The sequence below is a fragment of the Sodiomyces alkalinus genome (genome assembly GCF_003711515.1).
Source record: "Sodiomyces alkalinus F11 unplaced genomic scaffold SODALscaffold_12, whole genome shotgun sequence".
NCBI classification, from domain to species: domain Eukaryota; kingdom Fungi; phylum Ascomycota; class Sordariomycetes; order Glomerellales; family Plectosphaerellaceae; genus Sodiomyces; species Sodiomyces alkalinus.
In genome coordinates, this window is record NW_021167090.1 from 1,022,787 (window position 1) to 1,037,400 (window position 14,614).

The following is a 14,614-nucleotide window of genomic DNA, read 5'->3' on the forward strand; positions in this document are numbered from 1 at the left end:
CAAAGGGAAAAGACCCAAAAAGGCAATGCGGAGGTGAAGAGGAGGGCGAGGAGGAAAGTGAAGGTATCTTATAAACGAAGAACAGGGACCTATGGTTGGCTACCAGACCGACGGACGTGACGGCATAAGAATCTACCTCCGCAGCAAATGTACCGGTACGCGGGGGAGAAGGCGTACATAAGGAGGAATAAGAAGGAATAATTAAAGATGAGAGGATGTTCTATCGTTGTCAGTCCGTACATATACACATCAATGTGCTTCGTAGGTATGTCATAGTGCGAAGGGTCGTACTGTCCCATTTTCGCCTTTCCATTGCGGGGCTACATCATCCCCTATGGTTCAATGTCCCTTCCTCTCCCTTTCTCCTGCCCCCGTCCGAGTTTGACCTGGATACTGGGGAGCAGGTGCCTGGTGATGGTCAGGTGTTTGTGGAGAGCAGGTGGAGAGAAGCGGTAGCGTTTGCTGTGGTTGGCTGGGTGCCTCGTCCCCGCACTAACCGTTGGAGATGGGGTCTGGAGATGGAACAGAGCACGAAGTACCTACCTATCCCGTCCGGAGTAATATGTACCTACCTAGTACAAGTGACAAAGCCAGAAGCCCTAGAATACCGTGGAAGAACTTCATCGGGTGGAGATCATCGCTCCCATTGTCTCGGTCTCACTAAGGTACCTGTCACGGGCAAACCACTTGGAGTCTCTTGACAAAATGTTCCGCCGAAAACTCCTTAGGAGTAATTAATTACATAGTGATGTAGGCGGTTATATAACTTCTGCAGCATTAAGGGAAGGTTGATACTAGGTAGTCAGATCGACTACGCGCCTCGGTATTATAAAGTATCCCGTAACACTTCGTACTCCATTGGTAAACAAGTCCCAGGCACAGGACGACTGCTCGCGAGAATCACCCAAAGCAGACACCAGTATAACTTTCCAGGGACATCATGCCAAGCACGAAGTATGAAGTCATGACTCCACAGTCATCCACTCCCTACGATGTACCACTTAGGGTTATTACTTTGTCGGTACCGGAATCGTCGCCGTTGTCGTCCTTATGGTGGTCGTTCCATGGTCGTGGTCGTGGTCGTCCTTGTTATTCGTAATATTATTTAATAGGGGGTAAAGCATATAATATATTCGGGCCTTCAAACTCGCGTCGAATGCTTTCGTTTATGGGTAGTAGTGGCAGTATTCTCAGACATCCCTAAGAAGAGCAAAGGACGCCTAATACGTCCGCCCTTGTTTGCATACACGGAATACAGTGCGTCCACAGTGTAATAAGTAAGCCGAAAACCATTAAGAAACAAGCAAAACCGGTGATATAGGCGAAAATCCAAACCATGCAAATGTAGGCGGGTGTATGTTGGCGGAATAGGGCGGCATTAGGAATAACGCAGCAATAACGAGCGGTGTAAGTCAAGGTAAGATGGGGTCCGCGGGGCCGCGAAGCGTTGAACAACCAGCAGCCTTTATTCCAGTGAGCCGTGGTCCGCCTATCGCAGAAGAAGTCTGCAGGAGGAGGGCGTCGTGGAGTACGCTTCGTTGGTAGTCGCGTAAGACCGGTTGGCCCACGACACGGACAGAAGGACAATCTAGGCGGGAAACCATCGTCTATTTATTGTACAACTCTCTCTAATTGGCAGGTCTACAACCTCCCACATCTAGGTCTCTGCCCTATGCTGCGATCTATGCAAGCGCAAAGCAAAGCCGTTTCGGTCGTCCAAGAGAAAAAGGAAAAATGTAGCAACTCAGGGGGACAAAGGGGTATCTAGCCAGGGTGTTTTCCGGACGAGTTCCCCATCCTCAGAGAGCCGACCGTTCCATGCCAGAGAAAACAGAATAACAAGCAACAAGCCATATAACCAGAAAAAAAAAATAGGACACGCAGTCCCCCGTCTCCGACGCCGAAAAGGCAATGCTTGGTTGCCGATGCGAGCTCCTTGCTCCTTGCATGGGTGCGCATCGTTCGAAGTTCTTATTACCGATCTGCGCGCCGTCGTTGGCCCCCTTTTTGTCCCCACTGCCATCTCTCCCATCGAAGAGAAGACCCCAGTCCACTTGCTTGTCATTGCCAATCCCTCATGCGTCTTTTTTTTTTTTTTTTTTTTGGTGCGTCTACCGTCTATATTCCACATCTTCATCTCGCTGACTGCGGACGTCGTCCCGGAGAAGATCGCGGCCATTCATCTCGAGAAAACGGTCATTATTTCGCGAGCTCTACGCCAGAACTGGCTCCTGCCAAAGCCTTGAATCTGCATGAACAAACCGTGGGTCAGCAAGAGTGCGAAACGGACCGGCCACATCGGGATAGCGATGGGGATGGGAATGGCAACCAGGAAACGGCAGAAAGACCAATATGTGGGGAAGGAAGGACGCGAGCGAAAACATACTTTCCGTAAATGGCGAATTGTCCCGCAGTTAAACTGCCAACCATGAAGAGACGGGCAGGCAGGCCGGTGAAAGAGCCGCGGAGGCCGAGCTCCTTGCCGATCTTGATGAGGCGGCTGGTGGTGCTCTCGCCGGGGAGGCCCTTGGTCTTGTTGATCTTGGAGAGCATGGTGTCGGCGGGCTGGGAGATGACAGCGGCAGCGAGACCGGCAAGGAGACCGGCGGACAGGTTGACGACGGTGTTGGCGCCGTCGGAGAGGGTGTTCTTGGGGTAGACGCGGTAGATGGCCTCGGCGGCCTTTTCGTAGACGACGAACTTGGCCATGGTGTAGGGGATCCTGAGGTTGTTGAGTTAGCGTTGTCTGACAACAGGGGACGTTACAAAAGGGGGCGGAAGAGAGAGAGCAGAGAGATGTGTGCAAGGTTACTCACTGCTTGAAGCAGATGGGGCCGAAACCGGCGTAGAAGGCGCCAATACCCTCATTCTTCAGGATCTTGGAGAAGCCGCCAATGAGGCCGTTGGCGTACGTGGGATCAGAGACGAGACGGATACGGGTGGCCTCAAGGGGGCAGAGGGCAATATCGGCGAAGAACTCGGCGAGGGCGGAAGAGCCGAGGTAGACGGCAGTGCGGTACTGGGACGCGGTCTCGAGGCCGAGGAGGTTGATGTTCTGCTGCTTGAAGAACTCGTAACCGCCGAATTTCAGGGCGCCCTGGACGAAGTAGCCGGCGAAGGTGGGACCGAAGCCGGTAAGCAGAGCACCGGCACCTTCACTCTGGATGACCTGCTTGAAGCCGCCGATCATGCCACGGTTGTACTTGGCGGGATCGAGCTGGATGCGAGTCTTGACGCTGGACAAAGGAAGGCAGACGTCAGCAATTGCGTTACTTGTTGCGTTACTCTCACACGGTCCTGGTCTCCAGTTGACGCTCTTTCCATGTGCCGATCCAATTGATGGATTGGTAGGGAGTCGGGAGATAGCGACAGGTAGAATGCAAAGAGATGGAACTTACACATCGACGGGAGTCAGGGCACCGTGGGTGATGGAGCAGCCGAGAGCACCGGCAAGCGCGAAGCGGGCGTAGAGGTCAACGCCGGTGCGGGTGGGAGTAGGGACGGCAGCAGCCGCCTTCTCGATGGCGGCATTGACCTTGGGAGAACCCGTGGAAGGAGGAGCGGCGGCGGAGGCCATTGTGTCGGTTGTTGGGGGGGAGAAAACGGGAAACAGAAGAAACCAGACAATGAATTAGAGGGGCGAGCGGAGAGAATTATCGTCACGACAGCACCGGGCAAGGGTATCGTGGCGGGATGGAGTTGAGAGTGGTTTATTCCTGGAGTAAGGAAAATTGAGAAGGAGACGAAAAAAAAAAATAACAGAAAAAGGGACAGGAGTAAGAAGAAGGAAGGCTGGGACGTCGAAGTACCTACGTGCTTTGAGACTTTTTTCGTCCTTCCCTTCCGTCCCCTGGCGGTTCTGGCAGATTGGTTAATTTTCGGTCTATGGATCCACTTAAAGATCCCGTCTAACTCTCCTATTGGCTGCATGTAAAAACCCTTGCCTGCTGGTCTCCCGTTGACCCACCCCTGGCTCGGGATTACTCGGGTATTCACTCTCCTTGAATGGCGAGGCTTTGGCGTTTTATTGGACGCTCGGAAAATCTTGCCCCTGTCTTCGAGTCAAAGTTTTACCGAAGCGTCCGGCTAACACGTCATATCGGTCTTATCGGGCACGAAGTTCGGACAAAGCCCGCTAGATCCGGAATTACTAATCAGCGGACTTCACGTCTTTCATGGTGCCAGAATTCGATATTTCTTCTTTTATATTATATAATTTATATAATATATCAGACACGACCTGATTTTCATATAATTTCGTTCTCTTTTATTGACTTCCCGATCATTCCATTCTCATTCCGACCCACTTCCTACCTCGGAGAGTCGACCAAGGTCTTAGTGGGCTGGTTAGCCCCTTATCCTGAATCCTTTACCGCAGTGTTCTTACTTGGCTTCGAACGGGTTTCTCTTACGATTCAGGATGTATACAAACTGTGTAGGATAGAAAGATGGTTTATCGGAAATCCTTGGGTGTGCGCTTCCATTCCCAGCTGTATGATGTATCCAAGAACAGCAAGTAGCCCCAAGACAAACCTCATATAAATGCTGTGTCATGAAGTGTATTACCAGTCAGGTATCTCCAATATATCGCCTCAACTCCGATATCCTTCCCTATTGATCCCCATAATCCAATGTGTCCTCCCTCCAGAGCCAACATGAACCGTTGGACAAGTGGTATCACATATGCCAGTGAACGCAAACCCCTTCCAAAAACCCAGACAAGATGCATCCTACCCAAGAGGACAACAACAGTCATAACGTTAACAACATAAGCACAATCATCATCATCTCTTTCATCAATATCGCTCATCTCCGGCCGCCACCAGAACCATTACCGCCGTCTATATCATCACCACCCATTCCCCCTCCGTTCATGTTACTACCATGATCGAACAGACCCAGGACATCGCCCGGCAGGTACTCGTACCACTGCGGTATCGTATTGCTGGACATGCCAAGCGAACCAATCTCGATCGGGTTATCAAAAGTAATCACGTCCCCAAGAGGTCCCATCCCTCCCTGGCCGACATAGGAATAGTTCGCTCCGGGGAAACTCGCGTCGTATATCCCCGTCGACGTCATGCCTCCCGCCACGGAGCCCTGCGCGGCATCACCCGCGAGTGCGTTCGATGACGCCGGCGTCGGGGGCTGTAGCATTGGTGCATCAAAGCCAGAGGTGTGCTGTGAAGGGGAAGGGTGGAAAGGCGCCGGGCGACCCTGAACCCGCGATCCGCGTGGCGAGTGTTGCAGCACAGCCGAAGTCGCGGCCTGGGCGTACGTCGTGGTGAACGGGGATTGAGAGCCGGCGTAACTCTGCCGCGTAGGGTCGTATGACATGGTTCCCGCGGGAGACGGTGACGACGGGCTTCCCAAGTTCGGCTGCAGGGGCGGAGCAGGAGCCATGGACGGGTTCGGGTTCGCGTGCGACCTGCTGCCAGGCTGCATGTTCTGATACATCAGCGTCAGATTTGAATTGGGCGAATTGGTCGTGCCGGCCAGGGACCACGCAAACGGCGGTAGGTTGGGCGACGCCGGGTTCATCTCGAAATGCGGCGGCGGGAGGTGGCCGAAGGAGGACTCCCGACGCGGCGTGGTCTTGGTGCTCTCGTATTCTTCGTGCGTGTACGTCTCGCAATCCCATATGCCTTTGGATTTCTGGTCGAGTGCTGTCAGGATGTACTTGGCGCCGCCCCAATAGGTGCAGAGTTGCTTCAAGGAGCTGTAGCACCGGGCGTAGTTCTGGTTCGCCGCCGAGGCGAGCAGCGAGTGTTTCGTTGACGACGCCTTGGCCTGGCTCGCACTCGCCGCCGTAGCAGCAGCATCATCGCCCGGCCAGGGCCTAGGCCTAGTACGACGATCATCCCTGTCCGGCGAGGGCCCACGGGATGCGGGCTGCGACGCCATGGCCGCCGATTCCATCAAGAAAGCGCAGGCGGCGATGTACATGGGCTGCGAGGTAAAAGGGTTCCCGATGAAGCTCGTCGGGCCGATCAGTTCGGCAAACGAAAGTATGTCGGCGATGGTTTTCGCGCTCGACATGGACAGCTCGCGACTGTTGGGCAGCAGCTGGTGGGAGCGATTCAGGGAGCCAAAGGGGGTCAGCAGGGTGGGCTGGTGGAGGATGATGACGAGGGCGTGGAACCAGAAATGGAGCAGGATGAAGGTGGTGCCCTGGCCGGCGCCCAGGTAGAACTTGAAGTTGGTCACGTTGAAATGCAGCCGGTCATCCTGGTTCTGGTACAGCCGGGTGAGCTCGTGTTCCATGAGCGACAGCTTGTTCCACTTGTCTTTGGTCAAGTCTTTGGCGTCGTGGATGTTGTTGAGCACATCCGAGACCCGGCCATAGAGGTGGACGATGCGCAGAAAGCTGGGGAAGGGAGCGGGCCATCCCGAAAACGGATCGACCGCGGGAGGAGGGAGGTTAAATTCAAAGTCGTCGTCGCGAAAGGTCACAGGTCGGCCGGTGCCGGAGGAGATGACGCGGTCCAGCATGAAGACGGCCCAGAAGGTGTCGAGGCGCTCCTGCTCGACCTCCACCTGCTCCTCACGAGTGAGGGAGCCCTCGCGATGTGGTGAGTCGTGGAGACCGGCGTCGGCGTCGGTGTTGGCGTCGGCGTCGGCAGTGGTGTTCTCGCCCTCGACCTTGCGGAGCCCGTGGCGGACGTACCAGGGGTCTTTCTCCCCTTGATACCTGACACCCACCATGGTATGCAGCCCCAGATCCACTGCCATGCGGATAGCCAGACCGAGGTACATCCACAGGGCGCTATCCTGGTCGGCGCCGAAACCCTCATAGGCCATCATCAGCATGGCCTGCACAGCCCCCACCGAAGGGACGGCAAAAGTGTCGACGGTGGCTGCCTTGGCACGCTGGGCGTACTGCTGGCCGTACTCGGACCTCGCCAGTTTAACGTCTCGGGTAAACTGGGGGGCATCGGAGAATCGAGCCGAGAGGGCACAGACGGCGTCGACGAGGATCGGTTCGACGTTCTTTTCCCGGACCATGCGGGTGAACCTCTCCTCCTTGAGGAAAGGATAACTGGAACCCAAGTGGACGAAGAAGAGCCTTAGAAGGTGGAGGGTGAAAGGTGAAACGGGGGCAGGATCGCTGACGTCGTAAAAGGGGAGATCTTCGCTGATGCATGTCCCGTCGCTGTCGGCCAGAGAAACAGTCCCCAACGTCTGACCAGGAAGTATACCTACATGTGGACTCCCCGAGCTTGGGGAGCTGCCCGTGCAAGAAGCGGAGCCGGCACCTGCACTCCGTCTCCTGTCCCTCACAGCGACGACCATCTGCTTGTAGCCGGGAACGATAGCGGTAGGGCCAAAGTAGCGGAAGTAGGGAACTCTGTGGCTCTCTAGTCTTTCCCTGTGGAGTAGGATGGGAGATCGGCTGCTGGTGCTTTGGTTGTCCGCCGTCGACGGGGTTCGGTTGCGGTCCTGGCCATATTCCTGCCAGTCTTCCCGTTTCTGTTGTTGCTGTTCTTGTTGGTGATGCTGGCGTAGAGGTTGAGGTTGGGACTGCAACGACGGATCTCTCGTCTCATGGACCGTCGACAGGTGCCGCCGTCGTATGGCGTCGGGAGAAAGCGTATTGGCGTCATTTGGACGAGGTTTCTTCGTATTAATATTGTTCACATTATCGGGGACGAATTTCGCTGGGCTCTCGCTCGGCTTCCAACGACCCTTGTGATCCTCATCGCCTTCTCCTTCCTTATATACCTCCTCTTCCCCCTCGTACTGCTCCTCGTCCTCGGGGGCGGTCTGTGTTCCCTTTCCACCGTTGTTGCCGGGCCCGTTGACCATCGGTTTCTTTTCGGAGCATTCGGGATAGCCCAGGCATTCGTGGCCGTTCTTCGTACAGGTCGAGCAAGCAGGACGCTCGCCTGCGCACTTTGTCTTTCGCTTGCGGCAGGTCAAGCAACTGTGGGATGGGATGTATCCAAGTTAGTCCGAGATGTTCGAAAAAGCTTCTAGTCGAGAGTAGAGGCTCTACTCACGCAGCATTAATCCTCCGCCTTTTGGAGGGAGGTTGTCCTTGACTGTGTACGAAGCGAATCTGCTTCGGTGGGGCCGGCGCTGCGCTCATATCGGCGACAGCTCTCCCATTGCCACCCACCTTTGGTTCACGGTATGGTCGATACCCTAACCTGAATAACCTGAATATCGGTATCGGTGTCGCGCCTAAGCGAAGGGCGATAGGCAAAGGGCCAAGGGGGGGTGGTTAAGGGCTAATAGTTGATGGTCGACGTTCGGCGGTCGGTGGTTGAGTTGATGCGACAACGAGAGGGTTGAACGACGAAGAATCAATTTGGATTCAAGATTCTGCACGCTGACGATCCATTCTCCCTGTCTGTCGCCATCCCACCAACTCTCCACAAACAGGGCATATAGCCTGTGATAGGAGAAGATCTGCCGCCCAGCCTTGTCCTGGGGCCTGGCAATTTACGGGGGCTTCTGACTGGTGCTTACTGTAGGAGTGCCGCTGAGCCAACGGGAGGGGACGAAACAAAATAAAAAACGAGTTGTGGGGGTGGAAGTCTCCGTGAAAGGAGGAAGAAACAGTCAGGTGCCTACAACGTATACACAGTATATCCTGAAGAGAATCACGGAGAGTTTGGCGGAGAGGTCACACCAGCCATACACAGGAAAATACAGTGTGACACGGTATGTGTATACCGTATGCCCCCCACTCTAAAACCGATTGGTGGAATTCACCGGTTATTGGGGCGGGGACGAGTAATTACCAGGTGTCGTGGACAGTGCTTTACGCATACCCACTGTATCTGCGGGGAAAGGTCCCATTCCCAGAGCCCGACAGTTGGGGTAAGCCCTGCTAACTGGCCCCCATACAGATGCTCAAATGGATACTCAGGAATACTTGGTCAAGTAGGTATATAAAGAGGCAGACAGTCTCTAATAAGATGCCAACTTGCCTCTTGGCAGATACCATGCTCTGGCAACTTGTTTCCCCCGGTCTTGGCCTTCCTGTGCCCCGAGTCTGCGATTCTTGATGGATCGAAAGGCGCGAAGACAGCTGAGTCTCCAGCCAGACATTGGACTTTAACTTACTTGGGAGTCTCTGAATGGAAGACATCGGTATAAAAGACTCCGATTTCTGTCATTGGTATGAACAAGTAACTGCCTACTACTACAGATTATCATGACTATCCCAGAACGTGCCAATCCAAATCCGTATATCTTCATGTTGCGCCATCCATGGTGTTAGTCCCCAGACTCCACCCAAAGCAAAATAGAAAGGTTTGACCGTACATGCATTTGGGCATATTCTCCTCCAAGTTCCTGGTTTCACAAGAATCAAAGTCACCTACAGTAACACCACTCTCACCCGAACATGTAGGATCCTCGTCAACCCTCCGAGTCTTCGTCCATATATTTCTGCCCATCATCATTCACGCTTTTGTTCCTCTCACCCAGCCTTAAGCACCTCCGACATTCTCCACAAACCCAAGAGTTTTCAGTCTGCTTAACAAGACACCAGACACACATCCCGTTGTCTTTCCGAGTGTCTTCCCGAGTGACTTTCCGAGTGCGCGACAACGCAAGGACCTTGGTGCAACGTGCACAGTAAGGCCGGCTTCCCCTTACCCGCGTAGTAAAGCAGAGGGCACATGAGAAGAACTTTCTCGGGGGTCTTTCACCAGGCCAAATTATCTCTGTTGATTCGGGTTCGTCGTGGGTAGGACCAGAGCTTGAGCTTGTTTGGTGGGAAGTTGCGCCCACAAAGGCAGTCCAGCCATTGATCTTCTTGATTTTGAGGTGTTGATTTGACTGATCTGAATGTGAACTCGACAAGTCCGATACTTCTTCGTCTTCTTGAGCGTTGGCCGGTGGTGAAGATGGATGGTCTTGATAAGAGTGTTCCTGAAGGAGAACAAAGGTCTGCGTACACCCGCGGATTTTGCACCGGTCATACCTTCCATTCCTGACCGTATAAATGTTTGAGAGGCTTAGATATTAGGCTACGGCGGAAATACAGCAAAGAAACCCATCTTTTTTGAGCCCATATGTCGCGTCCCGTAAGGTACCTGAGGTCGTCCAGGAACCGGCAGGTACGTGACGGTTCCCCGGGTCCAATCACATCACTGGCGTTGCCCATTTAGAGTAGGTGGGCGGCATAAGCCCCGGGCCAACATGTTTTGATTCGGGGACCTCAAGAAGTGGGTCACTAAGGCTAAGTTCGTACCAGCCCAGGTACCGCACCAAATTGGTACAAGGTACAATACTTGAAGAGCAGGCATGTACAGTTGCCAAGACAAATACTATCGTCAGTACAGTTAATTATTGTGGAAATAAGCATCAATAAGTACAACGTATGTTATGCCGTAGTTCTCCCAGAGCAGAATATCAGATTGCTCTATCGCATCGGCAGTTGTTGTGAGGAGAGCCATTGGTGGTTTATTTTGGTGACTTGGGGAATCCGTACCTGTACCTGTGTCATGTACCCGCTTTTCCATGTCCCATAACAAAATCTTGATGGCCTCGCAGTGCGGTCCGTTCTATGTTCTCGCTGCCCTTTTGCTTCTTTTTGGTTGTTGTTCTTGTAGGTCACTTGGCGAATGGTTACTGTGTTTCCCCTCAAGCTACGCGTTATCATAATTTATTTTCCCTGGTCACAGCAAATAGACGCTTGATGAACGAGACAATGTTGCTATTAACTCAAGACTCCAAGTTGCCAACCTGAATACAAGAGGATATCTGCCTGCTATACCACCATCTCCTTAACTCTGCCACAGCAAATGACAGAAAGTGAGCAGAAATGGAAGAGAACGCGAACGCCAACAGAAACATTCGCTAACAGCGGAATAAGAGTAGACAGTGGAAAAGCATGACCCGACCTCTACAAGCGAAAACAAAAACCAATAGCAAAACAACGAAAAACAAGACTCGCTGACCAAAGACAGAAGAAGTCGACAAGAGCAAACCTCCAAAGTATCAATCAATCCCTCCCAAGCAAGAAATAAATAACGCCCCTTTTCAAACTTCCTGACACTCAAGACCATACACCCGAATGAGAACGGCTCAGCTGTCCCAGATGGCACCATAGGCAGAGACTCCCCGCGTCTCAAGGCCATAAACAACCTTCTTGGTAATCTTCTCATTCGCAATAATGATTACCGCCTCCGCCTTGATGCTCTTGGCCAGGTTATACCCCATCCTGACCAAGTCCGGCCGGCCCAGCGCCTTGGTATCGTGGATCACCGCGTCGGGGCTGTGCCGGCGAATCGTGGCCACAAACTTCTCGCCGAACGTCACCTCGGGCCGCGGCGTCGACCAGATGAGCCGCATCTCGCACGAAGGGTCCTGGATGTGGCCCAGCATGGGCCCGATGCCCGATCCTGTCGCGATGAGCACCACGCGGTTGAACAGCGTCAGGATCCGCATCACCCCGCACACCGGCACGCCTCGCACCCAGACGTGCGAGGGCGGTTTCTCGATGCACGCCTTGGTCCAGTCGCCCGCGGCCGAGACCACGAGGGAGTACCCTTTCGGCCGGCCGTGAACGGCCTCGGGCGCGGGGATGGTGGCGAACGAGTGCCACTCGAGCAAGGGGCGGTGCGACAGCCGCATGAACGACCCGTTGACGGGGACCGTGTAGTCGAAGTGCAGCCGGACCGCGTGGTTGGACAGGACCTCGGCGTCCACGGGGACCTTGCGCAGGAAGAACCAGGAGGAGGCGATGCTCAGCGTCGCCACGACCAGCAGCCAGAAAGGCGGGGAGCGGATGCAGGCAGCACCGAGCCGCAGGTCGCCGCGCGTGTCGTTGGCCGCGAGGACGACCTGGACCCAGAAGAGGCCGAGCATGGTCCAGCCGACGAATCGGTGCGTCTTCTCGAACAGGTTGTGGTAGTGTTTCCGGATAGACGGGTAGGCGAGAGCAAACATGACCACGAAGAGACCCGACAACATCCAGGATATCACCTTGGCCGCCAGGGACGCCTTGTCCCAGCCGTTGGCGTTGCACTGCGTGAACAGACAGACTTCATCGCTGACGTTGGCGGCGAGGAGCCAGAGACCGGCACAAACGGCAGCGCCCGAATGCACGCCCCCGAGATGGTAGATCTTGGCGCAGCGCTTCCGGATGAAAAGGGGCCAGGATGTCGGTACGCTGCAGGTAATGGTGTAGAGCGCGTTGATCACAAAGTCTTGCCGTATCAGCACGGCCGTGACCAAGTTGATGGCAGTGAGCGTGCTGAGCCACTCCCGCTGGACGCCGGTGAGCACGAGAGCCACGGCAGCCGCGATGTTGAAGAGGCCGACCAGCGTGAAGAGCCGACGGTAAACGATGAGCACCCGGTGCCAGAGGCCGCGGAAAGGTTGGCGGCGCTTCTTGTCGGGGATATCGTCATCGAGATCGACCTTCTCCGTCATGCTCGAGGCGGAAGAATCGACCTCGGCGACGCTCGAGGCCGAGGAGTCGACTTCGGTCATGCTGGAGGCCGACGACTCAGCCCGATCACGCGTCTTCTCCACCATCGTGATCTTGGAGTGGATAGATTTCGCGGAGGCCTTCTCGCAGATGGTGGCCGTGTCATCCTGAGCCGGCACCGCAGCAATCTCCTTCAGCGCCTTCTTGTCGATTTTCCCGTTGGGCGTGAGAGGCAACGCCGCGAGTCGGTGGAACTCGCTCGGCACAGCGTAGTACGGCTGCCGGCCCTTGACATGTTCCCTGAGAACATCGAGGTCGCAGTGTTCAGGGGTAACAAAGCCGTGGATGGCGTCGCCGATTAGGAGGGCCGCGGCACGGCCGACGGCGGGGCAAGAGTTCATCGACGCAGTCACGCCATCCAGCTCAACCCGGAAGCCCTGGTACAATGAGCAAGTGTGAGTGAGAGGGAGAGGATAGAGGAGTTCCATTACAACCCAACCACGTACCTTGATCTTGATCTGGTCATCTGCACGACCGAGGATGTCGATGGTACCATCGGGCATCCAGCGGCAGAGATCACCGGTGTTGTACATCATAGAGCTGTGCAGCGTGTCAGCTACATGGCCTCGGGTCTGCATGACGGAATCCCTTTTCTCTAATACTCACCCATCGTTTTTGAATGGATCAGGCAGGTATTTCTCCGCCGTCTTCTCCGGCAGCTTGACATAACCACGAGTCACACCGAGGCCCCCGGCCCACATGACGCCCGGCTCACCGACGGCCACAGGGACGCCGTCCTCGCTAAGGATATAGACGTTGTTGTTCGGCGTGGGTTTCCCGATCGACAGGGGTTGTCCAGGAACATGCGGGTGCATGGTGTTGACAATGGTGGTCTCAGTCGGACCGCAGCAGTTGTAGTACGTGCCATGCGTGGCCCAGGTGTCGGCAAGCCTGATAGAAGCACACCCGTCGTCAGTTCCCACGAATCAAATGGGAGCACAAGGAAGATGAGAACAAGAGATTGGGAACAGAATGGCACGTACCTTTGAGAGCTTGGCTCTCCTGCAGTAGCGACGGTCCTGATGCTAGGATAGTCTTGAGGATTGTACTTGGCCAGAATGCTGGGGGTGCAAATCAAAACGTCCATCTATCGCCGGTCCTCGGTTAGATACTGTGTGTCCCACCATCTCCTGGGTGGGGGGAAGAGATCGATACTCACCTGCTGAAGAGCTTCGGCCCAGTTGGAGCCTCGCAGGATTAAAGTGCCTCCGTTGCAGAGACTGCCAAGCATCTCCCAGGCGGCTATCATGGACATATCGTCAGTGACGGAACAAATTTGACCGAAAGGGGTAGGGTCGGCAAAGCAACGGGATCAGCACTCACCCATATCAAAGCTGATGTTAAGGATCTGGCCAACCCGACTGCCACTAGTGATTCCAAGATTGCCGGGTGAGAGACAGATCAGGTTGGTAACGTTACGGTGCGTAACGTCGACACCCTTGGGTGTGCCCGTGGTGCCTGTAAGGATAAACCGTCAGCGCCGTCAACCCCTCGTTTCTTTTCCCACTCTTTCACTCCACTATAGGGGGTTGGGGCATTCGCTACTTACCCGACGTGTAAATAATATAGCAGCCATTATCTGGAGTCGCCAGGTTCTGCGGAGTAGTGTGCATTTCAGGAAGATCCTGCTCAACGCCCTCTGGCTCGTCAATGGCCAAGACATTGCGCACACCCGTGTCTAGCAACCGGTGACGAGTGGACCTCAGGGCCAAGACAGTGTGTCCGCCGGCTTGTTCCAGAGCGAAACGCAGCGATGAGTCTGGAACAACGCCGCCGTCGAGTGGAACATACTGCGCGCCGCACGTGAGGATGGCCACAATGCCGACCAGCATGTCGATGCCCCTCTTGACGACCAGGGGCACCCGATCGCCCGGGACGACGCCAAGCTGCCGCAGCCTATGCGAGAGCCGCGCACTGCGGCGCGCCAGATCGCTGTACGTGATCTCGCGCGGGGGCCGGGCCGAGAGATCCCGCGCCGCCACGACATCTGGGTGGGCTGTCGCTTGATGGAAGAAGGCTGCTGTGACGGTGTCGAACTTTGGGTGCGCCTGAGGGCCGAAGACGAAGGAGTCGGGAGGCATGACCCTTCCTGTGGAGGTGTTCCTCACCGAGGAGGCCGGCTCCATGGTAGGTAGATGATTGAGAAGGGGTTAAAGATGGGGG

General features: G+C 55.0%; 3 protein-coding genes across 3 annotated transcripts; all 3 read right to left on the reverse strand.

The window, feature by feature from the left end:
* Positions 1–2,085: 2,085 nt before the first annotated feature.
* On the reverse strand, positions 2,086–3,686 carry SODALDRAFT_329366 (mitochondrial phosphate carrier protein-like protein). Its single transcript, XM_028610920.1, has 4 exons — positions 3,399–3,686; positions 2,817–3,236; positions 2,387–2,722; positions 2,086–2,248 (listed from the first exon to the last, which is right to left on the reverse strand). The coding sequence occupies exons 1-4, from the start codon at positions 3,575–3,577 to the stop codon at positions 2,200–2,202; spliced, it is 984 nt and encodes a 327-aa protein (XP_028462990.1). The 5' UTR covers positions 3,578–3,686; the 3' UTR covers positions 2,086–2,199.
* A 1,120-nt stretch (positions 3,687–4,806) lies between these two features.
* Positions 4,807–8,089, reverse strand: SODALDRAFT_337756 (hypothetical protein; the record flags this gene model as incomplete). Its single annotated transcript, XM_028612721.1, has 2 exons — positions 4,807–7,924; positions 8,001–8,089. The coding sequence occupies 2 exons, from the start codon at positions 8,087–8,089 to the stop codon at positions 4,807–4,809; spliced, it is 3,207 nt and encodes a 1,068-aa protein (XP_028462991.1).
* A 2,579-nt stretch (positions 8,090–10,668) lies between these two features.
* On the reverse strand, positions 10,669–14,609 carry SODALDRAFT_317795 (non-ribosomal peptide synthetase). Its single transcript, XM_028609361.1, has 7 exons — positions 14,001–14,609; positions 13,775–13,909; positions 13,611–13,693; positions 13,435–13,538; positions 13,058–13,342; positions 12,898–12,991; positions 10,669–12,828 (listed from the first exon to the last, which is right to left on the reverse strand). Exons 1-7 carry the CDS (start codon positions 14,575–14,577, stop codon positions 11,044–11,046), a joined length of 3,063 nt encoding a protein of 1,020 aa, XP_028462992.1. The 5' UTR covers positions 14,578–14,609; the 3' UTR covers positions 10,669–11,043.
* Positions 14,610–14,614: the final 5 nt, after the last annotated feature.

Bases quoted from the DNA above. Each gene is read 5' to 3' on its own strand.
- SODALDRAFT_317795 (XM_028609361.1), bottom strand. From the start codon at position 14,577: ATGGAGCCGGCCTCCTCGGTGAGGAACACCTCCACAGGAAGGGTCATG. The intron at 13,694-13,774 runs GTGAGTGCTGAT...TGTCCATGATAG, and splicing joins TAACATCAGCTTTGATATGG to CCGCCTGGGAGATGCTTGGC. The intron at 12,992-13,057 runs GTGAGTATTAGA...CACGCTGCACAG, and splicing joins GATCCATTCAAAAACGATGG to CTCTATGATGTACAACACCG.
- SODALDRAFT_329366 (XM_028610920.1), bottom strand. From the start codon at position 3,577: ATGGCCTCCGCCGCCGCTCCTCCTTCCACGGGTTCTCCCAAGGTCAAT. The intron at 3,237-3,398 runs GTAAGTTCCATC...TCCTTTGTCCAG, and splicing joins GCCCTGACTCCCGTCGATGT to CGTCAAGACTCGCATCCAGC. The intron at 2,249-2,386 runs GTATGTTTTCGC...TTGTTCATGCAG, and splicing joins CAATTCGCCATTTACGGAAA to ATTCAAGGCTTTGGCAGGAG.